General features: G+C 47.5%; 1 protein-coding gene across 1 annotated transcript; it reads left to right on the top strand.

The window, feature by feature from the left end:
- Positions 1–2,214: 2,214 nt before the first annotated feature.
- Positions 2,215–27,873, top strand: HDGFL3 (HDGF like 3). Its single transcript, XM_056114383.1, has 6 exons — positions 2,215–2,398; positions 18,705–18,781; positions 21,025–21,163; positions 21,741–21,899; positions 23,475–23,621; positions 26,780–27,873. The coding sequence occupies exons 1-6, from the start codon at positions 2,315–2,317 to the stop codon at positions 26,783–26,785; spliced, it is 612 nt and encodes a 203-aa protein (XP_055970358.1). The 5' UTR covers positions 2,215–2,314; the 3' UTR covers positions 26,786–27,873.
- The last annotated feature ends 53 nt before the right edge of the window (positions 27,874–27,926 follow it).

Raw genomic sequence — 27,926 nt, forward strand, 5'->3', positions numbered from 1 at the left:
TTCCAGCCTTTGGCCAAAGGACACCAGATCATAGTGGGCAAGTAGATAGCAGTTAGTGCTAAGTGAGGCTACAGTCAGTGAAAGGAACTGGTTTTTGAGTGAATGAGGCTATACAAACAGGTTCATGAGCAGGGCAGATGACGACAGGAACACAACAGGTCCTACCAGTTGGAGAGACTGTTTTGGTCCTCCCCAAATTGGCATCAAACATGTCAGCACATGCTGAATCCTGATGTCCAATGTACACAGTAGCCTTTGAAGGTGATTATGTCACAAGCATGGTCATAAATGGGAGACCCCTCTCAGGCCCTCAGCGTTCACCTCCCCAATGAGGACATAGAAAAAAACCTGTCCGCTGTGGTACAGGAAGTGGGTCCCCAACAGATCAAAGAGTAGCTCCTTTGATAGTCTAATCCTGGAATTTGCAGCTTCTAGAGCAGCGGAAACATATGAAAGTGTGTGTGAAAGTCCCTGCGCTATTGTGGTCACACAGCCCAAAGAGACACAGACCTTGCAACAAAAGCCAAAGGACAAGACAAGTATCCCCAAGTGAGAAAAGCAAGGGAGGCCAGGAGGAGTGGTGAGGTAAATCTATGAAGGAGGAATCAGGGAACAGGTGGTAGGGAAGTGCCTCAGCAGGAGACATTCAGCACTGGACAAAGGGAATAAAAGAGTCAGAGAGACTGAAACTCAAAGGTCCTATTACTAGAAGCCCAGGAAGCCAAGGGTCAAAGCAGGGACACCGGCGGGTGTGTGCGTATACACACACACACACACACAACTACCACCACCACCACACCAGACACCCCCTCTACACACCACAGACATACCTCAGCACACAGCCACAACACACAGATATACCACAACCGCACACAATGTACCCACACTATATACATCAACACACACCCCACACTAAGCACCCCCGCTATATACCACAGATGTACCCCAACACACACACCCACACACACACCCCATAGCAGACATCCTTACTACATCCCACATCCCACAGACTTATACCCACACCAGGCACTGCACACTTTACATAAGACATACATACTATATACCAGATACCCCAACACATATATCCTAAGGCATCCCACCCCCCCACCAGACACCCGAAAGTTGTTACACCCCAGCACACACCCGTCACAGACACACTCGAGTTAGGAGGTGGTGTGGGAGAGCTGCAAGCAGGCAGGCAGAGGCAGGGTGGTCGTCTGGGATGGGGCCCCAGTCTGCCAAGGGGCGTCTGGGATGGGGACGGGAACAACTGCCCTCCACTGCCTCTGGACCCTGGGCAAAAGCTGCACGTGGAACAAGGTGCAAGCCAGCCCAGGGGCAGCAGGACCGGGCACTCTGGACTGAGGTGCTGTCGTGGGCGGAACCGAGGAGGACGCGGTTGTGAGCAGCCGGGGGCGAGGGGCTGGGGGGGGGCACGGGGAGCTGAGGTGCCTGGTCCGGGTTCGTGGGGTGTGAGAGCAGGGGGGATCAGGGAGGGGACGAGGGGTCTGAGGCCGGTGCTAGCAGAATCCGAGGCGCCAAGGGGTGGGGGTGGAGGGGCGAGGAGCGTGGGTCTGACGGGGACGCGGGGAGCTGCCGGGGACGCGCGGGGCGGAGAGGGGCGCGCGGGGCCGAGAGGGACGCGCGGGGAGCTGACAGGGGCGCGCGGGGCTAAGAGGGACGCGCGGGGAGCTGACAGGGACGCGCGGGGCTGACAGGGGCGCGCGGGGCCGACTGACAGGGACGCGCGGGGCTGAGAGGGACGCGCGGGGAGCTGACAGGGGCGCGCGGGCTGACAGGGGCGCGCGGGTCTGAGAGGGACGCGCGGGGCTGAGAGGGACGCGCGGGCTGACAGGGGCGCGCGGGGCTGACAGGGGCGCGCGGGGCCGAGAGGGACGCGCGGGCCTGAGAGGGACGCGCGGGGCTGACAGGGACGCGCGGGCCTGAGAGGGACGCGCGGGGCCGAGAGGGACGCGCGGGCTGACAGGGACGCGCGGGCTGACAGGGGCGCGCGGGGCCGACTGACAGGGGCGCGCGGGGCCGGGGCCGAGGCCGGGGCGGCGGCCGAGGCGCGCGCGAGCGGGGCCGGGACCCTCCCCCGCGCCGGCCGCTGATTTGCCGCCGCGCCCCCCGCCCCGCCCGCCGCCCGCCGCCCGCGCTCCGCCGCCGCCGCCGCCGCCGCCGCTGCCGCCGCCGCCGCCGCCGCCGCCGCCGCCGCCGCGTCCCTCGTCGGAGCGGCCGCCCGCCCGGCCGGCTCGAGGCCCGGAGCGGCTGGTGCGCGGCGGCGACGCGGAGCGGGCAGGGCGGCGGCGGGATGGCGCGGCCGCGGCCCCGCGAGTACAAGGCGGGCGACCTGGTGTTCGCCAAGATGAAGGGCTACCCGCACTGGCCGGCCCGGGTGAGTACGCGGCGCGCCCTCCGCCATGATGGCGCCGCGCCCGCCGCAGGCCCGGCGCCTCCATGTTGGGCCCGGCCGGGCTCCCGCGAGCGGCCGGCGCGGTCCCGGGGCGGGCGGCTCGGACCCGGGGCCGGGGGCCCGCGCCCCGCGCCCCCGTCCCCAGGAGGAGCCCCGCGTTTCGGGCCCGTTCCCCAGGCGGCGCGGAGGAGAAGTTTCCGCGCCCCGGGGCCGCGGTGGCCGTTGAGTCCGGGCGAAGTTCCCGGGCTGGAGTCACTGGGTCTCTTCGGGCATCGACCCCGGGGCTCAGAGGGGCCCGGGCCGGGGCCCGGGGACCCTCGAGCGTGGGGTCCGTCCCGAAGTGAGTCGCCGGCCGGGGCACGTGGCCCGGGGGTGGAGGCGCTGGCCTCGCGCGCGGCCGACCCCTGTTGCATCCCGCGCCCCCCGGAGCGGCCCCTCGAGCACCGCCGGGCGTGGCCCGAACGCAGGACTGGGGGGTTTGGGGTGTCCCTGGGGCGTCGCGCGTGAAGCCCGGGTCCGTCCACCGCGCCCCCAGACCCGGCCTGCACGGAGCCAGCTCAGTGAGTCGAGGATGATGAGCACCGCACGGTCGTACTCGTGGGACACTGTGACATCTTTGGAGGGGGCTGGGGGGCCGATCGAAATACCTCCCTAGACTCAAAAAAAAGACTTAAAATGTCGCTGATATGTTGTTGGCATGGATGGACCGTCTGGGGTCATTCCAAGCAGAACCAGCTGTGCCTCCCGGTGGACGTAAGATTCCTCCAAGTCGAAATTCCACACGGAGGCCAAAGGGGAAATCAGCTGAGAACGGGAACTCCATTAGGTCGTCCTTTGATAAGGGCAGACAGGAAAGGAAAGCTCTGTCCTCCTCCTTCGCATGATGCAGGAAATGACATGTCTGTTGTTTTCCTAAGCATCATCCTAGAGCCAGTGGCCTGGAGCAGCTTCCGAGGGAAGGAGAAGGTGGGAAAGAGACTGCAGTCCCTCTTCTGGTGATGCTGTTTGCTTCATGCCTTTTTTTTTATTTATTTAATTTCCCTCCAATTCTTAGACATCGCCCCCGTTTTAACACCCAAAGGTAAAGGGTGGTGTGAGAAAATACTAGCAAAGAAATCCCAGTCTGTTCACATTTCAAAAACACTCATTCACTGTGACCGTCAGAGGGTTCAGGTTGTGTGGAGGAGCTTCCCGACAGTGCTGGGCCCTCCGGAATGAAGATGCCAATGGGGCCCAGAGCACCCACTGGGAGCACCAAGCCCTGCTCCCGGCCAGGTGTGTTCTGGCCGCTTTGAAGCTTTCAGTTTACTCGCCTAAAACGGGGGCGCTTTTCAGCCCCCAGATTTCCACACCACCCATACTCTGCTGTTGGAAGATGTTCCTCTTTGAATTTCTTATTTTTCCCCTTTATCATATGGACTCATCTTGGTTTTCAACCCTTGAGTAGGCTTCAGTATTTTCCCCAATATTTTATCGCAAAAAATCTCAATCTGAGAGAAACTTAACAGCAAACACCCTTCTAAGCACCCACTTCCTACAAGTAGCATTTTACTGTGTTTATTCCAGTACATCTTTGCTCATGCCCCCCCCCCCCCCATCATTCTGCTTCTTAGGCATTTTGAAGTAAGTTAGCAAACAAGAAAAATACAGTGTAATCCCAGGCATCTTCACATACATTAGGGTCGGATTTTGGGGGTTTGTTTTGTTTTGTTGTGGGGGGGGGTTGCAGCCACACCCAGTGGTACTCAGGGCTTACTCCTGGCTCTGCGCTCAGGAATCACTCCTGGCAGTGCTTGGGAATCATATGGAATGCCAGGTATCAAACCAGGGTAAGCCGCTTGCAAGACAAGCACCCTCTCTGCTATATTATCTCTCTAGACCCAGGGTCAGTACCTCTTATTGATCCCTTTTCCCCACTTCCAAGAGAAAATGCAGACTTAAATACAGATTCACCTGTTGGAAATGAGCATAGTGGATGGACAGTATGCATATCGATATTGAAAGTTTTTTAAATTGCTTATTTGCTTCTGAGACTAAGCATAAGAAAATGGACCAGCCATCTGCCAGTTTCTTTGCAAAATAAAAGGGTGGGTGGGAGAAAACCTGTGCCACTTTGCCTGAAGACTGAGATCGTAACAGACCTTTCGATAGCCAAAGTCTTAAAGGTTATGAACATCCTGCTTTATGTAGAGACAAAAAGAATTTACATCCCAGGTGGTCCTTGAAAATTATAACCTGGCCTTTAGAAATATTCTGAGCCTCGAGGAGTTCGTTGTTAAAGGCAGAATAGAGGAGATTAGAATTTGAAGACTGCTTCCCAGTGTTTCCATTAACAAAGGGTGTAGAGACCCTTGCATTATTGTCATGTCTTTAAATTGCTGCACTGTGTTGAATAGGAAACTTAAAAGCTATACCTCGTAGCTCTCTAGTGCCTCCTCTACTGAATGTGCTCAGTTATCCTGGTATGGTAAGTCAAGTACCGTATTTTATCAGGTAAAAGAGCTAGATCAAAAGAACTAGATAAAAGTTCAGTTTAAAATCATATATAATTTTTTTTTTTTTTTTGCTTTTTGGGTCACACCTGGCGATGCACAGGGGTTACTCCTGGCTCATGCACGAAGGAATTACTCCTGGCCGTTCTCGGGGGACCATATTAGGGGATGCTGGGAATTGAACCCAGATCGGCCGTGTGCGAGGCAAACACCCTACCCACTGTGCTATGACTCCAGCCCTAAAAGCGTATTTAATTTTGAATGTCTCTTAGATCTAGTATCAGAAGGCTAGTAAGTAAACATAACAGGAAAGATCTCAAATATTTCTATTTATTGAAGAAATTTATCTTCTTTTGCAGAAAACTCCAGATGTCAGATTAGAATCTAGTCTACTTGAGGCGGTTATTTAGTCCACTGCCAAAAGCCTTCCCAGTCATTTCCAGGAGCTGCTGAAAGGCAGGTCCAGTGGTCAGCCTGTCACTGATGAGAGAGGTCCAGATAGATATTAAAAGCTCAGGAACTGTTTTCAGCAGTTTAATTGAGTAACTTTGTATTCCTGGTGTTATAAGAAGAAAGCAGGTCGTGCATTTTGTATGTCTGTTTGTTTTATTTCATCTTTAGTGAATTTTATAAAAATGTCAGACTCCGACAAGTTAGAAGTTCCAACAAACTGGTTCTTAGCCACAGTTAGAGTAGAAGGGCAAATTATACAGGACCTTAATGGAACAATATACTAACAATGTTAACTAACCTTAAAATTATTTCCAACTGTTTGAAAGGAAAAACGAATTGAGCTTCGTGTTATAAATATTAATTTCGCCTTGTAAATTTTTATTATGCAAATAATGTTTATTTAACAGTAGGTAATAAGGTAATAATAATAACAGTAGTAATGAAGTCATTATCTTATAGTTGCAAACTCCTAAATCAAGCCCCTCTCATTGTAGAAAGATTTAATGTCCTTTCAGCTAGCAGTAAGCAGTGTGAATATGTACGTACACGTGTGGCTTCATGAGTTTTATAATTAAAGTTTTTCAGCTTTTCCTCATCCTCCCAGCCATGCAAAGTCTTGCAGTGTACTTTTATACTGCCAAATGCTTCTTCAGACCTTTCACCTCAGGTGATACTACCTTTCTTATATACTTGTGGCTGGGAGAATGGCAATCTTTTTTTTTTTTTTAGTTATTTATTTATTGGGGGACGTGGGGGACCACACCTAGCAGTGTTGAGGCCTTATTCCTGGCTCTGCATTAGGGATCCCTCCTGGCAAGGCTTGAGACCATCAAGAGTGAGATAGAATTGGGTTGACTGTGTATAAGACAAGTGCCCTCCCAGGTCTCCTGTCACCCAGCCCCTGAGGCTGGCAATCTTAGATTGTAGAGTATCTGTGACAGCTGTCCTGGCCCTGCCTTTTTCCTTCGAAAGCCCTGTGAGAGGCTGTATAAAGATGAGATATTAATTTTGCACATGGAGAAAGCAGAGGCCCACTCAGATCAATTCTGAGTGTAGAGCATGATGTTGACTTGGGTACAGATTCCCAAAACCGTGAAGTGTGGGAGTGTCCATAGGCTCGAGCATTAAGGAGGCAAGTAGGAGTTTCTGGTTCTGTAGCACGTAGAAGCTAAGTCATAGGTACTATTGGCCTGTGCGGCTTTTTGCCCATTGTTGCATTCCCAGCCCCTAGAATTGTATTTTCCTATGTTATGTCACCTCCATTCACGTATGTAATCTCCTTTCAGCTGAATAAAACAGTGGTAGGGAGGCTGGGAATGTGACTCAATGACAGAGCTCATGACTTAATGTGTGAGGCCCTGTGTTCTGTCCTTGACACCACCAATAAAATTTTTTTTTAATTTTAAAAATCAAGGTATTAATTTAATGGATTTTTTTAACCATAATAAAATGGTACCCTACCTAGTAAGAATTTGCTGGAGTTAGGTTAAATAATAATCTCTATGGACATAGAGAGCCGTGTAAAGGTAAAAGAAGCAGTTTAGTGATTGGTACACTCAAGCCTTCAGAATGACATTCTCCAGATTTCCAAGCAGCGTTTCCTACAGCAGATGGAAAGAAAGCTGGACCTGTAGTTCAAAGACAAGCTGCCTCTTTATGCCCCTCTCCTGGTTTCTTAAGGGATTGTGTGTGTGTGAGTGTGTGTGTTTTGGGCCGCACTTATGGTGCTCAGGGCTTACTCCTGGCTCTGTGCTTAGGGATCACTACTGTTGGGCTCAAGGAGCCATGTGTGATGTTGGGGATAGAACCTGGGTCCGTGGTATGCAAAGCAAGTACACCACCTGCTGTACTTTTTCTGTGGCCCCAAAACATTAAAAACTACAGCCCCTCTATGAAATAGTGACGATGATCAGCCTGAGCATGCTTCTTTCCCAACAAATGAGTGTGAACCTGTATGTGAAAAGAGTGTTTGCTAATGAAGTACCTAGAAACCCTTTCCCAAGAGCATCCACCTCTTCACTGTCCACTCCTCCGGAACTGGGGCAGCCCCAGATGTAGCCGAGACACTTTTTTTTTAAGTTTTATTAGTGAAACACCATGAGGTACAGTTGTAGACTTAGAAATTTTTGTGCTTGGGTTTCAGTTATACAATGATCGAGTACCCATCCCTCTACCAGTGCCTATTATCCACCACCACTAATCCCAGTATCCCTCCCACCCCCTACCCCCCCCATCCCACCCTGTCTCTGTGGTAGGGCACTCCCTTTTGTTCTCTCTCTCCTTTTGGGTGCTGTGGTTTGCAAAAGAGGCATTGAGTGGCAATCCTGTTCGGTCTATAGTCTACTTTCAGCATGTATCTCCCATCCTGGGCGGATTTTCCCAACACCCTTTATTTGGTGCTCCCTTCTCTATCTGAGCTGCCTTTACCCCTAGCATGTGCAGCTGGCCTCCAGGCAAGGGAGTAAACCTCCTGGTATTTATCTGTAGCCGAGACTCTTCCAGTGGTTGTCCAGTGGTTGGCTTCCTTCAGGTTGACTCCAGGCTCTGGACATACTGGACTTCCCATTGTTTCTCTAAATCTCCTGAGTGATATGGTCTGTAGCTACAGGGTCCATGGGACTTGGGATTTGGAGGCAAATGAAGCTGCACCGTGTTGTACACCCAAAGTGGCTGTGAATAAAGTCCTTGTCCTATTTGATCTGCAGACTTACCCTCGAAATAGGTTGATTCTTTGAGTATGATGGTCATCTCTATATCCAGAAGTGGGGGTATCCATGCAGCTTTCAAAGTTTGGTGGGGACTGGTAATAGCAAGATTTCCCAAGAGGACAAGGAGACCCTGGGAATGTACCGTGGCTTCTCCATCTGCTATGGAACGTCTAAGATGAGCATTGTTAAACCTACAGTGACAGTTCAGCTGTGGTCCCTCATGGTTAGTAAATATAGACGTGAGGTGCAGGCGGTGCACAGCGGGCAGAGTTGCTTGCCTTGCATGCAGCCAACCTGGGGTTTGATCCCTGGCACCAGAAATGGTCCCCCTGAACCCCACCAGGAGTAATTTCTGAGCACAGAGCCAAGAGGAATCTCTGGGCATGGCTGAGTATGACCTAAAAACAAAAACAAAAATGAGTTGTGGAGCAGAGAAACAGTGCAGGAGCTAAGGCTCTTGTCTTCCATACAGAGGACCTGGGTTTGATCCCAAGTACAGCAGATGGTTTCCCTGAACCCTACCCAGGAGTGACCCCTGAGCTCGGAAGTTAGGAGTAAGTCTAGAGCACTGCTGCATAACCCCGAAACAACCTAAAACATGAGTTGCACAGATTTTTTTTCCCATGGTTAGTCTTTATTCTCCCAACTCTTTTTTCCTGGTTTCGGGGGGCAATAGAGGTTTTTTGGTTTGGGGGGTTTGTTTTGTTTTGTTTTGTCTTGTCTTGTTTTATTAGTGAATCACCGTGTGGTACAATTACAGACTTACAAACTTCCACGCTTTCATTTAAGTCACACAATGGTCGAGTAGCCATCTCTCCGCCAGTGCCCATTTTCCACCACCAATAGTCCCAGCATCCCTCCCACCATCCCCACCCTCTTCCCCCCCCCAACCCCGCCTCTGTGGCAGGGCATTCTCTTTCGCTCTTTCTCTCCTTTTGGGCGTTGTGGTTTGCAGTAGAGGTATTAAGTGGCCATCATGTTCGGTCTGTATTCTGCTTTCAGGTTGCGTCTCCCATCCAAGCGGATCCTCCTAGCTCCATTTACTTGGTGATCCCTTCTCTAACTGAGCTGCCTTTTCCCCCAGCATGTGAGTCCACCTTCTAAGCTGTGGAGTAATCCTCCCAGTACTTATCTTTAATAATCTTGGGTGTTGGTCTCCCATTCTGTAACTTTATATTCCACAAATGAGTGCAAGTTTTCTATGTCGGTCCCTCTCTTTCTGACTAATTTCACTTCACATGATACTTTCCATTTTGATCCACCTATATGCAAATTTCATGACTTCATCTTTTCTAACAGCTGCGTAGTATTCCATTGTGTAGATATACCAAAGTTTCTTAAGCCAGCTATCTGTTCTCAGGCACTCGGGTTTTTTCTAGATTCTGGCTATTGTAAACAGGAGTTGCACAGATTTTCAAGCATTTACAGAGAGGAACATCCAGAAAGAAAACTCCTGAGGTTGCTTCTCCTTCCTTGTCCCCACAGTAGTAGGTGCTTTATACTAATGGCATCTTTAGTTTTAGAGAAAGTGAATTGTATTCAGTGGGCCGGTGTCACAACTTCACAGCACATGTTATTTCAGCACAATTGGATGGACACGCTAGTGCAGAGCTGTTGATGGGTGAGGAGACAGGGGACCTCCATAGCTCATTGTTACTCAGCTCCTGGACCAGGGCAGGGCTTGGGGGTTTCCTTCTTTTCACCTAGGCTGGAGTGGCTGCTAGGCATGTGCTAAGAGTAGGCTCCACAAGACTCCTCCTCTCTGGCCCTGAATTTGATTTTCAGCCATTCTTCTCACAAGCTCAGCCAATCCTTGGCCTCTCCTTTCTCCTGGGATCCCAACCATTCGCTTCCTCTCTGGTTGGCCCCCCATGGCCACTTGCACTGCTTCCCCCCCTTGCCACTCTCCCCCCCCCCCCCCCACACACACACACACCCTGCCTGGTTCCTTTTCACTGGGCTGCATCACGCTCACAGCCCCTTCCTGGGCCTGCCTATTTCCCTGCTCCCATCCAACCAATCTCGACAAAAATGTTTGATATTCAGATAGTACTCATGTTCCCATATTCCTTTGCTTGAGTGAATTTCCTGGCTGATTCCCCTAGTTCCAATTTTGCTTTCTGAAGGTCAGTTCTCAGCAACACAGGGGAGCTATTGTCCTGGAAGGTGGAGCTGGCTTACCCAGCCCTTCCTCAACCGTCTATCTCAGAGACCTCGGAGACATGGTTGTGCTTTTCTCCAAAGTAGCTGCAGGTTACTTCAAGTTGTGAATCAGATGTCACTTTCTTAATGAGAACGTTTAAGTCATCCTGTTGGAAGTTATGACCCATTTTATTCTTGGCTATTTTTATATCCTTTCCCCCACAATCTTGCATGCTGGAGGATTTACATTTTTTATGATGGTGGTTATTTACTGTTTTATTTTTCTTCCTCCTCGAGGGCAAGGATGTTTGCCCATTTTTCGGTGGCACCTCAGCACCTGCACTAGTTCCAGGGACACAGAGAACACCCTATGAACACTGGTTGACTCACAAAATCCGTCCTTCATATTTTCAACCTGGTCTTGGTGACACACTCCAGAGATTTTTATCTTACTCTGTCATCCTGCTCTACTTTGACATTGCTTTTCCTAAATGTGTATGCTTCTAATTTCTTTTGTCGCTGAAGCATGTATATTTGTTGGAAATGATTGAGAATTCTTTCACTAGAACTCTGAAAAGCACATGTTAAACATGATCTTCTCTGCCCAGATTTTTAAGGCAATATCTCACTTCCTTAGTGTATTTGGTATAATTTTCACATAGATATTCTTTATCTTGTTTTCCTAAGAATTCTCTCAAGAATGAAAGTTGAAATTTGCAAATACTCCTTTACTATCCGTTGTTACATATGTTTCCTGTTTTGGCCTTTGTATTATATAAATGTATTTTAAGTCTTAAATTCTACTTACCTACCTTAAAAAATGACTTGTCTTGGGTATGTGTGTATATGTATATTAAGATAGAATTAAAATACCATAAAATTCATCCTTTTATACAGCTCATGATGTTTATTGTAAACAAGGTTGTGCAGCCATCAGTGCTACCCAAATCCACTTTTCCTCACCCCAATCGGAAATCCCATATACATTAAACAGACCTTCTCTATCCTCCCCTGCCTGCCAGCCCCGGCAGTCACTAATCCACTCATCACTATTGATCCACATATTCTGGAAATTTCCCTTCAGTGGGCTAAAACGTGGCTTTTTGTGTCTGGCTTCTTTCCCGTGGCATAATGTGCATCCTTGATTCATCCGTGTTGTAGCAGGTGTCAGTATTCCCTTCCTTTCCATGAATATCTGTGTCTGGTTTTGATGTCAATAATGCTGGACTAGTTTTCATTTTTGAAAGTTTGTATAGTATTTGTAATCTGACTACTCATGAGAGAGAAAACTGCATCCAGCGTGGAACTTCCTTGAAGTTTGGTTCTCTTGCCTCTTCCCTGCTGCAGACGATCCTGAAGTCTTTAATGAGAAGTGACATGATGTAAGATCTAAGGTGATGTACAGTGTTGCTGTTGAGGTGAGGAGACATGGAGATGACACTATAGTGCTCAAGTGCTTTGCTCTTTCTGATGCAGTGACAGTGACAGAAAGTCAATGAGAGTTGCACTAAAATTCGTTATCCTCTGTGGGATAAGAAGTCTCACACACACACACACACACACACACAAAAAAAATTGCACCAGAATAATTTTTAAAGTAGATGGTTCAGAAATTTGGTTTGGTTTGAGGGCCACAGCTAGCAGTACTCAGAATCCATTCCTGGCTCAGTGCTCAAAAGTCACTTCTAGCAGTGTTTGGGGGACCATTTGGTACCTGGGACCAAACCCAGGTCTCCTACATGCAAAGCATGTCTCCAGCCCAGTGGGCTCTCTCTCCAGCCCTATGGTTTTGTTTATTTTGGGGGGACTACATCGTGTTGCTTGGGGTCTGTTCCTGGCACGGTGCTGGGAGTAGGTGTGGGGGTGGACGGTGGGGTGTGCATTGTCATTGATCAAACCTGAGACTCCCTGGATGCAAATCACGTACTCCAGCTCTTGGAGCCCTCTCCCCAGCCCTTTTTTTTCTTATTTTTTGCTTTTTGGGGTCACACCCAATGATACACAGGGGTTACTCCTGGCTCTGCACTCAGGAATTACTCCTGGCGGTGCTCAGAGGACCATTTGGGATGCTGGGAATCGAACCTGGCTTGACCGCATGCAAGGCAAATGCCCTACCCACTGTGCTATCGTTCCAGCCCCCCAGCCCTTTTGTTGTTACTATTCATCATCATTCTTTTATTGGTGCTTTTGGAAGAAAGATAAAACCATCTTCAGATATTCATCCTTAAAGGAGATCATATGCACTAGACAGGTTTCATTCCTGCTGCTCTGGGAGGTTTCTGAGGTGTTTTCCACCTGCTGTGTGCCTCGCTGTCTCAGGCACCATCTCATGTGCACACTGCTCTGGGCACTGCCTTATCTAGACCCCAGATAAGCCGCCAGCACATCTTTCTTTCTGCCCTTGCTCCCCTCTCCCATAGGTTTGTGGAAAGTTCTCTGGGGCTGTGCCCTGGAAATGTACAAGCCCTTCACTTCATGGGCTCATCCCCATCGATGTTCCTCAAATATTTTTTGCCCATTGAAGAAAAAAATAAATGTGAATATGGTTTGCTAGATACAGGAGGAAGTGTATGAACACCCAGGTCTCAAGTGGAATTTGGGGAATTAACAAATTAGCCACATAAAAGACTTTCAGGAACAGTTAAAGTGGTTTAAAAAATTTAAAAGATATAATGAAAAAGACGATAATTAAATAGCAAGTTAATTTTAGAGAGAGTCAACTGCTAATAACATGAATTCTAACAGAAGAGGTAGTTCAAAATTGATTATCAAAAATATAATAAAGAAAAATTTCTAGACTTTAATAAAAGACCTAGTTGTGGGAGTAGGTAATAAGACTTAACACATCTGGGTTCCAAGACATAGTTTGATTAAAGTCTTTTTAAATCACTGAGTGGCGTGTGGGTAGCTAATATCTCTCAGCTTGAGGAAAGTCACAGTAAACCACATTGGGATTTGATTGGATTTGAATTCCATGTGGATTAGCATTGGAATAACTGGCCTCAAAATATTGAGACGTCAGAGGCTGGAGCAATGTCATGTGACTGACCTAGTTCAATCCCTGGCATCCCATAGTGTCCCCCAAGCACCATCAGGAGTGATTCCTGAGCGTGGAGCGGGAATAAGCTCTGAGGACAGCCAGGTGTGGCCCAAAAACCAAAAAACTACATGGAAGGACTCTGGAGCGATGGCTCAATGGGCTGGATTATATACCCTACAGCCAGCGGTTCCTGACTTTCATTCCCAGCACCTCCTGGCAGGTCCCCCAAGAGTTGTTTAGAGTAGCCCCTGAGGTACACCAAGTATGGCCATCATACCCCAATCAATAAGTGTACATGGACAGCAGATAGCCAAGACATTTACGAATACGGATACTGTAGGACTTACCCTACCAGATCTAAAATCATAGAATCAATTCAATGGTAATTAATAGCAAAGTAAGCTAAACCTAATTTGGTTCAGATTTACTGTCCGTAGAACCGAAAGAAGATACTCCTCACCTGGTCCACAGATAGGTGAGGCCAAGACCTGTGAAGGGTGGCCCTGCAGACTATTTTTCTGGTAATAAAGAGACTATATTTAACCCCAACTAGCATGATTAGTTACCCATCTGAGTTTAGGATCCATATGGGTTCACTCCATAAAATTCATATGATAACAGCCTGTTCCACACTATATGAAAAACATATCTGCATAAATGAAAGTGTGAAAAGCTCTGAGGATGTAAGGGGGAATATATCATGTCCTGGCGTCAGACTTTCCAGCAAGACGGGCTGGAGCAGTAGCACAGCGGGTAGGGCATTTGCCTTTCACACGGCCAACTCTGGTTCGATTCCCAGCATCCCATATGGTCAGGTAATTCCTGAGTGCAGAGCCAGGAGTAACCCCTGTGCATCCCCAGGTGTGACCCAAAAAGCCAAAAAAGAAAAAAAGACCGCTATACAGGCCTGCTGTGATAGGAAGAGAGTTAAAAAAAAAATTGACTACATTAAAATCAAGTCCTCTGGTCAATAAAGAAAAAGCTTGGGGGTGGAGTAGGTAAGGTGTTGGCTTTGCACACAGCTGACCCATGTTTGGCATCCCGTATGGTCTCCTGAGCACCATCAGGAGTAATTCCTGAGTGCAGAGCCGGGTATCACCCAAAAAGGCAAAAAATAAAGTGTTTAAGACTTAGAAATATCTGAAAAGATGCTCAACCTCCTTAGGATCTAGAGGAGTGCAAATAAAGATCATAGTGATCGATGTTGCCCAAATGAAAGTATCTGCCGATCTCGTGTGCTGGATAAGTGCACCAGCAGGAACTAATCTTACGCACCACTAATGGCGAGAAGGGCAGCAGCAAGAGGCAGAAAAGTGACGGATGGCACAGTGGCTCCTTGAGGGATAGGCGATGGATGGAGATGCAGCAAGGCCAGAGGGGAGCATCCAGTTGTATGTTCAAAAGACAGGACATTTGAGTAGGGTTGAACTTTCTGTGGGAGGAAATCGTACAACTTTCTTTGGGGCAGCCTGGAAATTAGTCTCCCTCATTGAGAGAAGAGTAGATCGCCACATCATTGGAGCATTCTGAGTAGGGTGTGGTGGTCTGAAATATTTAGGGTCTGAAGAGGCACTTGGTGGGCCTGTGCCGGGAAGTAGGACGGCAGAAGCAGAGCCCAGGGAGGCCTATGTTGGACTGGACATTAATTGAAGGTAGAGGAGAACAGAGGCCACAGCGGTGGATGGGGACCCTGGCCATCTGTAACCGTGGGGGAAACGTGCTGTGTGTGAGGCAGAGAACTAGATGGGCCTTGCCCCCTCGGCCTCCAGTTGGAATAGCCCTCTGAGCATGAGGCCAGTTCCCCAGTGTGAAGCACAGGTTGGGCCATTACACACTGGGCCAACGTGTCATTAGAATGTTCACACTGACCTCTGTGGCTATGGGCAGAGTGGTAGACTCATAAGCATGGTAGAAATCCTGGACTGTGGGGAGATTAGCAAGAAGGGAAGAAGGGGAGCTTTGGGGGATGAATAGGGAGAATGCCAGCAAGAGACTGGGGACTTCAGAGAAGGAAATATTTGAGTGGGTAGACTGGATGGCAGAGAGACTTGCAGGTTTATACAACTAAATGAGTAGGAAAGGACAGAGCTCTTGCGAGAAATGCAGAAACAGTTTGAAAAAGTTCACTGAAGGGCAAGTCCTAAAGGCCAGTAAATTGGTGAAAGGGCGTTCAACCTTGAGCAGAAAAATACAGGTTTAAAAAGTAATAATACCTACTGCCACCAGAGATAGGCGTGACTTCATTCTGAGGTGGAAGTATGAATTACTGTAGCCCCTTTTTGGAAGTAGCCTAGTCATTCCCATTAAAATGAAAAAAAAAATACCTTTCATCTGTGATATTAAAATATTATTCCCAGAAATCTCTCTCTGGCAATAGAAGTGCCACTGCATAAAAATTTTGTTTGCCATTAGGTCTTTTTTATTTAAACCAATCACTTAATCACTTAAAACAAAACCCACCAAAAATTCAGTCAGCACCTACCCCTCAGGGTGAAGCTGAAGAAGTTGGGGAAGATCCAGTCACTATTCACTGTGCTGCTGTTCAGAACATGCAAGTTACATCTATCCCAATTGAATTCAAGGATTTTTATGATACAGATAATTTCATAGAATATTCTCGAAGCGTGTGTGAAGCATTGTAGTCTCCCTCTCCGAAAAACTCATGCACAAGCATGAGTTTTTATATCTGTGAATGTGGTTATATCTGTGGTTATATCTGTGAATGTGGAGAAAAACGCAACCTGCTGTAAATGACTGGGCACAGTTGGGAGGGGAAACCTCCACTCACCTGCTTGCTCTGCCTAAAGGGCCAGACTCTGGAGCCTCTGTCTCCCCGCCCCCTCTCATCATCTATCTTAGAGCTAGTTAGTGTGTGTTCTCAGTGCACACTCTCCATCAGTGCACCAGCGTGCTGGCAACCTGTCCGTTTGGGATATGTTCTTGGTGGTTCTGGATCTTTGACTCGAATGCACACTGGGGAGTCCCAGGTTGAGCTCCTGTACCATCTGCGGCTGACACCTTCTTCCTCTTTCTTTTAACTGCTTATGTACATTACTTTACATAAATAATGTAAAATACTTTACATTATTTTTTACATAAATTTTTTTTTATCTGACTAGTCACCTTTAGTCACTATAGCAGAAGTGGTCACCGCACGCCAAACAGTAAAACAATATAGAAATGAGACCAGAAAGATAGTACAGTGGGTGGGGCACTTGCCTTGCACACAGCCTACCCGGATTCGGTCTCCACCATCCTATATGGTCTCCTAATCCCTGAGCACAGAGCAAGGGATAAGCCTAGAGCACAGCTAGATGTGGCCCCAAAATTTAAAAAAACAATAGAAGAAGGGAGGAAAGTTGAATCCAGAATGGAGAAAGGCAAAGAGAAAGCACTTAATTTTGTTTTCCACACTAAAGACTGTTTTGTTTGTCTTAAATAATATCACAATATTATTGTGTAAGTCTACTTTAACAATGTTCTTGAAGTATATGAAGTAATTACAGAGTTTAAAGTAAGATGTTTGAGTTATAATTCATAGAATAAAGGGTAAACAGTGAAAGTATAGACACTAGATTGTAAGTACAGACATTGGATTGCTCCCCATTTTGGTCAGTAAGCAAAATTCAACTATTTAATGTTTATGAGAGTGACCAAATGTAAAGTGGTTGAAGACAACAAAAATTATTGGAAGAGCCATTTATCAGACTTGAGTAAACTTAATAGAAAGCTGGTAGAAATTCTATCAGACAAAACAGAATTTAAGAGATTGGAGACAGTCCAGCAAGTAGGCACTTGCCTTGCACACAGCCAAACTGGGTTTGATCCCTGGCTCCCCATATGGTCCCCTGAACCCTGCCGGAAGTGATCCTTTTGCACAGACCCGGGAATAAGCCCTCAGCATCACCCGGAGGCGTCCCAAAATATAAATACATAAATAAATAGAACATTTTGACATCTCATACTCTTGTAAGCATTAGAAAAGCAAATGTGCACTGATGCTTTTTTTTTTCTGTCCCAGTGCAAAAACTCCCCGTATTTTTTCTTGCGGAGGGCCACAGCCGGCAGCGCTCAGTGGTTCTGCACTCAGGAATTATTCCTGGCCGTACTTGGGGGACCTTATGGGATGCTGGGGATTGAACCCAGGTTGGCTGTAGGTAAGGCAAATGCCCTCCCTGCTGTACTCTCTCTCGAGCACCCCCCCCAAATACCCCAGAGTTTTTGCACAGCATTTGCATTTCCTCCCAGAAGCGCATTTCCCGACAACGGGGTGTGCAGCCGCTGCAGAGGCACCTCAGGGGCAGCTGGAGGGAGGCTGCTGTGGGCTTCAGGTGCAAAGCGCGGAGGGCTGGAAGCAGAGAAACAATAGGAGGACTTGAAGCAAACAGTGACGTTTAGAATCAAATACGCATCGACCGGAGACCGGAAGGGGGTTAACTGAATGGGGAAAAGGCTCGGAAGAGGAGTCTAGGAAAGAGATGACATTTTTTAGTAATTGCCTATTTCATCAGGTTGATTGTTGATAATTCTCACATTGTAAAGGGGCGTGTGTGTGTGTGTGTGTGTGTGAAAGTTCACTCGTAATAAAATGCATATGAGAGGCTTGTTATTGTTATTCTTTTGAATCATTTCACAGGACAGACTCCTAGGTGTAATCCAGTTGATAGCTTAGCTCCTGATTATATATTGTTGTAATAGTTGTAACCATTTTAAAGCCCTATTTTACGTGTAGTAGTTTTTAAAAGTAGTAATACTTCTTTAAAAAAATTATTTTAGTTTTAGTTGAAGTGAGATACTTACAGCGTTACTCATTATTGGGTTTCAGTCAGATAATGTTCCAACACCTGCCCCTTCACCCGTGTTCATTTCCCACTACCAATGTCCCTATTTTCCAATCCATCCCCCCCGCCCCCTCCCCCAAGTAATGCTTTTAGAATCATTTTGTCAGACCTGAGAATATAAAAATCTTTGGGGTTCTGATTAGAGTAATGTTTTAGGGAGTAGGCCACACCGTGCGGTGCTCCAGCTTATTCCTGGCTCTGTCTATGCTCAGGGATCACTCTTGATGGTGTTGGGGATGGAACCAGGGTCATCTGCTTCCAAGGCAAGAGGTTCCTTCACTGTTGTACAATCTTTCCTGAAATGATTGCATTTTGAAGTTAACAAGAAAGTCCCAGGAAATGTTCGAAGAATAGGCCCTCCCGTTGATCCTCGGTTTGCAGGAGCGGGCCCAGTAACGTCTCCATTGGAGACTTCGTTGTTACTGTGTTTGGCATATCGAATACTCTCGGTAGCTTGCCGGGCTCTCCGAGAGGGGCGGAGGAATCGAACTCAGGTCGGCCATGTTGGCCGCTTGTAAGGCGAACGCCCTACCCTGTGCTATCGAAGAATATACCCAGTAACTTACCCACAAGCTCACTGAACATTTCCCAGCTGCGTTTTCTCTTCTGCAGATCGATGAACTCCCAGAGGGCGCTGTGAAACCTCCAGCCAACAAGTACCCCATCTTCTTTTTTGGCACCCATGAAACGTAAGTCAGCAGCTCTGACCTGACTTTCAGTCAGCTCTACATCTGTAACATTGGTTTTGGGGTGTTTTTTTGTTTGTTTGTTTGTTTTTGGTGGGGAGGTGGTAGGGAGGCTGGTTGGGCCACTCCGGGCAGGACTCAGGGCTCCCTGGTTCTGTGCTCAGGAATCACTCTTGGGCTGTGCTCAGGGCTCACTCCTGATGGGGTTCATGCCAGGCAAGAGCCTTACCCGCTGTACTATCTCATTTGAAATGTTCAGATCCTTGCAATCACTTACCTAAAATGACCCACCTGAATATTGCAGTTCCCTTGCTGGAAAGTCTCTACTCTCTTGTTCTTGAATGTCATTTCTGTTTCCAGTTCAGTGTTAATGTCACCCAGTAGTCTTTAGGTCTTCTTTTGAGATTGAGGGTGGTCTGCACTGGGGGCCCACAGAATGAATTATTGAGTGCAGAGGCAGGAGTTATCCCTGATCATCGCAGGGTGTGGCCCAAAACCACCACCACCAACAACAACAACAAAAACCCACCATTTCAGTTTGTTCTTAGGTAGCCCGTATATGTTTCCCTTCCAGGGCAATTTCTTTGGTTCAGTTCTCTTTTTGGGGGGCGTGGGGGTGGGCTTTGGGCCACACCCAGTGGTACTTAGGGGCTACTCACTTAGGTTCTTTACTGGAGACAGTGGAGTTGCTCCCAGTGGCGCTCAGGGAAGGTGCCAAGGACCAAACTAGGGTTGGCACGTACAAGGCAAGTACCTTACCTCTATACTGTCTTCCAGGCCCTTTTGATTTATTGGACCCTAGAGCAAAGATGCCACTTCTCTAATTTTATTGGGAGGGTCCAGGCAGAACTGCCGAAATCCAGTGTCTCAGAGAATGAATCAGGTTCATTTCTTGAGCCAGTCCAGAGAGGCAGGTAGGGCAGGCAGGTGAACTACTCTGTTCGTGTGCCCAAGCTCTCTCTCTCTATCATCCTTCAGTTCTTGTCTGCTTACTGTGGAGGGAGGATGAGGCAGTGCCTGTACTTCTTCTTCCTGGGAGAGGGAAGAGAAGAGTAAGTAACTTCCAGTAAGGTTCCTAAGCGCCGAGGACACTGCCCGTCTCCCTTATGCGAGCTTCCATCCCAGCGCGTGGCACCTCTTGCTCTAAGGCGATCTAGGGAGCTTCTAGCGGGGCAACTCAGCTGAGGGGGTGGGGACTTGGCAAGACCCATCCATCAACAAAATGGCAATCTAGATGCTTCCAGCAAGAACACGTGTGTTTACTCACAAGGGCACCAGTGGAATCGGAGTGTCAGATTGGAAGCAGGCCCACCAAAGGGTCGCAGTCTTCCGGCTCCGCGTCCTCCTTTAGCTTCACTCATCAGCAGACGGAGCCAGCCATTCTCGTCTCGAAAGTGCTAGCCAGGGGAGGACTCTCAGAACATTTTCCTTCTTGTTTTCATGTGAGAATTCTGTTGCAGGGAATTCGTTTTGTTTTTATTTAATACGCGCTGTTGGCCATGCAACTGATCATATTTCCCTCCTAAGATTGCTCAGAGCTTCAAAATAAATCTCTGAAGTTGGTTCATAGAGTATTGCGAAGTATCTTTTTGCATTTGCCGCATTCCTGTTTTCATTTTATGTCTACATTCCCCACCCCTGCCCCAGCTCCCTTGATGATTTGGTTGTAGTTCTGGGATGAGGCAGGATTAATAGGTAATAAGATGATTATGTTTCTGTCTTCTAGACACCAGAATCTGCCATTCACTGGCGTCATAACTAGTGCTCTGACTCATTTGGTAACCATTCTCAAGGCACTCTTTGAGGTACTGGGAATCCAGAGGTCCTTGAGAGAGCTTGTGACCTAGCATGCTGCTGGGGGCCAGAGAATCATGCACTGGGGAGCATGCGGTGCCCCCCCCCATAGCTGCTGCCAGCACACCTTCACTTTGAGCATATGCTTTAAATTTATCAAAAATGTGCACTGGTACCTTATTCAATGCTGATCATAAAAATATCTTACATGGGGGCTGGAGCGATAGCACAGCGGGTAGGGCATTTGCCTTGCACGCAGCCAACATGGCTGATACAGGTTTGATTCCCAGCATCCCATATGGTCCCCCGAGCACCTCAGGAGTGATTCCTGAGTGCATGAGCCAGGAGTAACCCCTGAGCATTGCCAGGTATGACCCAGAAAGCAAAAAAAAAAAAAAAAATCTTACATCTAAGGACACAGTGTCAATTGTGTTTCTGATCTACTTCTACAGTGCATTTCTAGGTCCCAAAGACCTTTTTCCTTATAAGGAATACAAAGACAAATTTGGAAAGTCCAATAAGCGGAAAGGTTTCAATGAAGGATTGTGGGAAATAGAAAATAACCCCGGAGTGAAGTTCACTGGATACCAGGTAACGGTTTCTTTCCTTCTTACCTGCCAATCCTGTTTCTTTGATTTTAACTCTCTTAGATCTTTCTTATATGTCCTTTGTGCTAATAATTACTTCCCATCCATTTGAAATCAGTTGTGGTTTTTTTCTGTTGTTTGTTTTGTTTTGAGGAGGGAGGTGTTTTTGGCCCTAGTGCTCAGTAGCTGTTCCTGGTTCTGTGCTCCAGCATTACTGTGGGTGGTGCTCCGGGGACCCGTGGTGCTGGGAACCAGGGCCAGAGACCACCATATGCAGAGCAGCAAGGATCTTGCCTCCTCTACTATCTCCTTGACTGTGAAATCAGAGTTCTTCTCCACTCTAGGATCATCTTTGAATAAATGTAATTCTTTCCTTATTATTTTTTTTTATTAATGTAATTCTGTTAGTCAAAGTGTCGAGGCCAAGTGTTCACTGGGAACTTTACATGGACAGTACTTTATTTGGAAGATCAAAAGAGTAAGCTGAACACTTTTAAATTAAAATAGAATGATTTTTTTTCACATTCTGCATTCTTTGCTATTTTTTCAGGAGTATAATTAGCTGGTATCTTATTTCTCAGGCAATTCAGCAGCAGAGCTCTTCAGAGACCGAGGGGGAAGGTGGAAACACAGCAGATGCAAGCAGTGAGGAAGAAGGCGACAGGGTGGAGGAGGACGGCAAAGGCAAGAGAAAGAACGAGAAGGCAGGCTCGAAGCGGAAAAAGTCATATGCGTCCAAGGTGACTGAGCCCGCCTGGCCTTTGCTGTGTTCTGTGCTGGTGCGGGAATAGTTGTCTTGGGCACATGGGCCCCTGCCCTCCGTGGACACTGCTGCTGTCCTGAACTTCTTGAAGGGTTCTGGTCCACCTGTGAGACCTCTTCCTTCACAGACCCTAATGTCTGTCACCCAGCCTGGCACAGGCAACTAGGATGGTTGCAGACTCTTTCGAACAGACGTGGCCCTCAAATGCCCCCTTCTCGGTTGGGGCACTCTTCTTCACTCAGGGATCGACAGCAGGAGTGTTTCCTGCAATAACCCCCAGATGAGCGCTGAGGAGTCGAGAAATGCAGGGCCAGAGAGTGTGGGAGTTAAGGGTAAGGCACCTGCTCGCCTCAGGAGCCACTGACCCTGCTTCCAGTTAATGTATGAAAAGCTATACTGACCTTCACTTTCAGGGGAGCCTGGTTGGCAGCTTTTTAGCAAAATAGAAGTGAGTATAATTTATGTGATTATAAGTCCTATCACATAGCTGGAAGCTCTCTTTTTTTTTTCCAGTTGCTTTTTTAAATATTGATTGAGGAAGTGCAAATTTACTGGTTCATTTCTGCAAGACTAAAAGGGACTTGCCGTAGCTCTCCTTTGCTAAAGACTTAAAGATTTCTAAAACTCCTCAGAGGAAATGTTAGCAAAACGTAGCACTTTGCTTTGTTCAAGACATAGCAGTGGGGCCGCCCTTGGATAATCTCACAGCTGTCAGCCCAAGCAGCTATGACTGTGAGCCACAGCTGCATTTTCATCGTTAGACTTTCAGAGTTCATCTTTGTTTCACTACAGGATGATAAGGGAATTGGGCTGGCTTACCAGTATGCTCTTATATTTCCGAAGTAACTGTATCATCTAGATTAGTTTCCATCCCCTGGTGATATAAACTTATCCAAGGCTCACCATGTGTGCTTTGTCTCTTACTACTTGGGGTCATTCATCCCAATTCTCTAAACCTCAGTTTGTCTTACTGAAAAGTTATGGGGAGGAATGTGGCTGCCACTGGTCTGATCTCAGGATAGTCCTCCAAGCACTGCCGGGGATCACTTCTGAACACAGCGTGTTCAAAACCCAAAATTATAAAAACATTTTTTTTTGAGCCACACCCAGCAGTGCTCAGGGATCACTCCTGGCAGGCCTCAGGGGACCATATGTGGTACAGGGAATCAAACCTTTGTCAACCGTGTGCAAAGCAAGTGCCCTGCCCCCTGTACTGTCACTCCGGCCCTTGTGAAAACATTTTTTAAAAGATGGCAGCTACGGGGCACTTGAGACCACACTTCAGCATCCGACCAGTGCTGTGGGTGCATGAGGTTTTACCTCTGCTTCTCGCATTGCAGTGCTCAAAAGTGCTGGAAGCTCAGGGAGCCCACCTCTCCCTTCTTTGCAACTGGTGAGTCTAAGGTGCCCTCAGGTCTGTCTGCAGTCACCTCCTGCACTAGGAACATGTGTCCAGAGACATGGGGAGGGTGTGCTCATTGGGTTCTTAGTCATCTGCGTGCCTTTGAATCTCAGCTTTCGACACTCACTCTGAACTTACCTCAACATTTAGAAATCCTCGAAACAATCCCGGAAGTCTCCAGGGGATGAAGATGACAAGGACTGCAAAGAGGAGGGCAACAAAAGCAGCTCTGAGGGTGGCGATGCAGGCAACGACACACGAAACACTGCTTCAGACTTGCAGAAAAGCAGCGAAGGGGTAAGGGCTTCACAGGCACCACCACCTCAGCATGAGACCCCCAGCTCAGCGTGGTCAGCCTTGTCCTCGGAGCCCCCGGTCCTGGCTGTGTGTCTCCAGACCCCACACATTTTTTTTTAATGTAGGAGTATTGCTATTCATTCAGCCATTGATTAGGCTGATTGATTAGGCATGAACTCCACCTTTATTTTTCCCCTTTTTTATAATTTCATTTATTGAATCACCATGAGAGCAGTTACAAAGCTTTCGGGTTTAAGTCTTGGTCATACAATGAAACACCGATCCCATCACCAGTGCCCATTTTCCACCACCAAAAACCCCAGTATACCCCCCATCCCACACCATCCCGCTACCTGTGGCTGTGGGGTGGATGATTTCTACATTACTCTCTCTCTACTTCAATTACATTCAATATTTTGACACCAGACCCACCATTGTTATTGGGATTTTATCCCAACACTCAGATCTGCCGAAAAGGCATTGTTTGCACTGTCCTCCCGTTGTTCATCAATTTGCTCAAACGGGCCCAGTAACATCTCCATTGTGAGACTTGTTGTTACTATTTTTGGCATATTGAACATGTCACGGGTAGCTTGCCAGGCTTTACCGTGCGGGCAAGATGCTCTCGGTAGCTTGCCGGGCTCTCCAAGAGGGGCGGAGGAATTGAACCTGGGCCTACCGGGTAAGCTGATGGCCATAGATACAGCACAGATCATGGGGTGCCTACCTGGCACACTCTTCAACCAAGTTTCAATCCCCATCAGACCAAAGGGTCCCCTAGTCTTCATGGGGTGATCATTGAGCAGAGTCAAAAGTAACCCATTAGCATTACCAGGAGTGGCCAACAACCAAAAATAAAGTGATAAATATAGAGCTTGGAGCTATAGTCCTGTAGGGTGTAGGCCTCACACATGGCTGACTTGGGTCAGTCCCCAGCACCAACTGGGTATTTTAAGCAGCATCCACAGGGTATGACCCAGAAACCAAATGATTTAAAGAAGAACTTGTTTATTAGTCAAACCCCACCAGGCTTGTTTTCTATTGCTGGTTATGAATAACATATGATGTCACGTGGCCATAGTAGTGACTGCGCGATTTTGGAATTCCAGAATTTCAACAATTAAATCTGGAGGGATTTTTACCAAAACCTGCTGGGTGCTGAGATTTGTTCCTGAGTCTCTTGGATCATGGCCGTTAAGCAGCTTGATCAGGAGCCAGAGAGGCCATTCATGGGCTGCGACTCAGGATCTTGTGTGGGGAGGGGAGGAAAGGGCTGGCTCCACCCCCATCCCGTGAGGCCCCGTGTGTCTTGTCACTGTGGGCCCAAACCTGACTGTCCAATGGCCTCTGGAGGATGACGGCCACCGAGCCGCCAAGGGGGAGCAGGCAGAGGGACAGCACCCTTTCCCCCTTGGGGTGGCCCAGTGACAGTAACCTACTGCAGGGACCAGACACATTTCTGCCAAAAGCCACTGGGTTCCAAGATTTGTTTTGAGTGTCTGGGATCATGGCCGTTAAGCAGCTTGATCAGGAGCCAGAGAGGCCGTTCGTGGACGGCAACTCGCAGACCCCTCACATTTTTAACACCACTTTTAGTCAGAAAAATCATCGAAGGGAAATGGTCCGTGGTGGAGGGTTTAATTTTCCCAGCCTCCTGGTGATTACAGAAAACTCAGCTTTAGTCACTGACACTCTGTCCATTGTTGCTCTGAAAATAAGACTTGCTTGTTTCACCACATTCCAGATGCCTGACCAGATCTGAGAGTGACTAACCCATCGTGAGTTTTCAAGTGCAAGTGGTGCCCCATGGAAAGAGCCTAGACGCCCACTGCCTCATGCCTGCTCACAGCCTTCTAGGCCCCACTAGCCAGTTCAGGGTTTGGGAGAGAATCTGCTGGACTGTCTAGCCACTGCCAAGCAGCCAGTGTCACAGCATGGCCATGAGGGTTTAAGCAACCCCTTGAGTCCCTGGCACAGCAGAGAAGTCATTAGGGATTAGAAAGAGTTTCTGACACACAGATGCAAGCAAGAGTGATTATGGCATGAGAAGGGAAAAAATTAGATGTAGCATATGCTTTATAGAAGGGCACATTTTCTTTTTAATTTTTTTTTTAATTTATGGCTTTTGAGCCACACCCAGCAGTGCTCAGGACTTACTCCTGGCTCTGCACTCAGGAATCAATCAAGGGACCATATGGTATGCCAGGGATCAAACCCAGGTCTGGTGTGTGAAAGGCAAGTGCCCTCTCTGCTGTACCATCTCTCCAGCCCCAATAGTCATAGATTTTAAGTGTGATTTTTTTTTATGCTTGTTTCATTTTGTTCGGAAGAGAAAGGGCTATGGATTGTATTTCTAGGCGGGAGCAGTGCTTTGCTTGCTGACCCCAGGGTTCAGTCTCAAGCACCACCTGGAAAGACCCCGCGCTTAACTAAAACCAGGAATTAAAGAGTACCCAAGTGCTGCTCAGTATAAACCTCTCAGCCCCCACCAAGAAAGGAAATAGATGGGTATTTTATTGTATGACCGAGACTTAGACCCGAAAGCTTTGTAACTGCTCTCATGGTGATTCAATAAATAAAATTATGAAAAGGTAAAGGTAAAGGCCCTCCCGTTAATCATCGATTTGCTCGAGCGGGCCCAGTAACGTCTCCATTGAATTATGAAAAATGAAAAAAAAAATAAGGTGGAGTTCATGCACAATTCAATCAGCCAATCAATCAGTGGCTGAATAAATAGCAGTACTCCTACATTAAAAAAGAAAAGAAAAGAAAAGAAATAGAAATCTAGGCTTCTTTTAAGTATGTCCTGACTTTGTCAACTCTGACTGTCCTTTGAGTGGTTGCCACAAGTAACTAGGTGGTAGAGAATGTGCAGATCAGATCACCTCCACTTCAGACGCTTCTGAAATGTTGAGCAGTTGCCCTTACCCAAACACTACAGCCATCTCTCCTGGTCAGCTGCATCCCAGGGCTGCCCGCTGCACCCTGCCCGACAGCGCCTCCCTGTGGCTGGCTCTTTCAGGGGGAGGGGGAGGACAGCAGAGGCTGTTCTGGCTGCAGTGCAGAACCCCCAGAAGGGCTTGTCACAGACCCGCCTAGGGGTGGACAGCGCTGATGATTAGCACCCTGAAAAGCCTTCTTGACTTTTTTTTTAACAGACCTAACTACTGTAATGACTGCTGCGTGTTCAGAGAAACCACGGGAAAGTCCTTCGCTGGTTGTCTGACATTCTTGGATTTGATATGAACCGACACCTAGTCTTGTTATCACCGACTGAACCCCAGTGCGTGTACGTTCTTCACATTCCTTTCTGTTGTGTTTGGGAGAAAAAGACTTCTCCGCCTTTTCGAAGGTTCTCGATTTAATTCCATGTTGTTTGGTTGCATGAAGTTGCCCTTAACCACTAAGGATTGTCAAGATTTTTGCACAAACTCATCCTCATCTAGGGTCCCTTTGATCGAGGCAGTAATTATGGCTCATCATTCTCCTGCCTTTCCTCCAGGGCCACCAAAAACTCAGTTCAGTATAAATTCGCATTTGTTTAATGACCACTCAACATAATGCTGAAGAGATTTCCTCTCTGTGGCAGAGCCCAGGAACCAATTCCTAGATATACAATGCCGGCATATTGAAGATGGAAGTAAAAATTGCTCTTCAGTTTTGAGGCCATGTGTAAAAGTTTAATCATGTTGTAAAATATCTATTCCATATTAGAACTAGCTAGTTGACAGCTGATACTTCTCCAGGTCCACGTTGTTATGTATGCAAACTCAGTTTCTGTATGTGAGGTTAGTGAGTCTCTGTGTTACGTAAAAATAAAGGCGATGATTTATTTTTTCCCAATGCCAATTTGAGCTCGTCTCTCAAGGTAGGTACTTGACACGTGACAGTGGGGCAGCAGCAGCCCTGTGAGGAGCCGAGAGCACACGGATTTCAAACCTAGACTGAAAATGAACTCTTTGTTTTCCTTTGGAACTAGAATTAGCATAGTTACTATTCATCCACAAGCCATGATTATGTGTACATTATTGTTGCTCTTGTGATAATAGAGAGTTTTATTTATTTTTATGCCGGCTTCAATCGTGAGACACACGTAGTCGGTTTGGGTTTTATCGATCCTGTTATGCTTGTCCTTAGAGCCTCTTTCGCGTACTCGAGGTTTGTAGTTGAAAAGTTTACTGTAAAAAAAAAATCAAAAAACAAAACAAAAAAAATGTATTGTTTTTACAAAATAAATTTATTGGAATGTGTACTTGGCAGTAAGATTTGAGGTTGTAAAGTCGGTGTAACTTGGCTTCATATATG

Source organism: Sorex fumeus, unplaced genomic scaffold, assembly GCF_029834395.1.
Source record: "Sorex fumeus unplaced genomic scaffold, SorFum_2.1 ptg000024l, whole genome shotgun sequence".
NCBI classification, from domain to species: domain Eukaryota; kingdom Metazoa; phylum Chordata; class Mammalia; order Eulipotyphla; family Soricidae; genus Sorex; species Sorex fumeus.

Coding starts and splice junctions, on each gene's coding strand:
- HDGFL3 (XM_056114383.1), top strand. CDS start 2,315: ATGGCGCGGCCGCGGCCCCGCGAGTACAAGGCGGGCGACCTGGTGTTC. Junction 18,782..21,024: donor TTTTTTGGCACCCATGAAAC/GTAAGTCAGCAG, acceptor CTACTTCTACAG/TGCATTTCTAGGTCCCAAAG. Junction 21,900..23,474: donor AAAAGTCATATGCGTCCAAG/GTGACTGAGCCC, acceptor CTCAACATTTAG/AAATCCTCGAAACAATCCCG.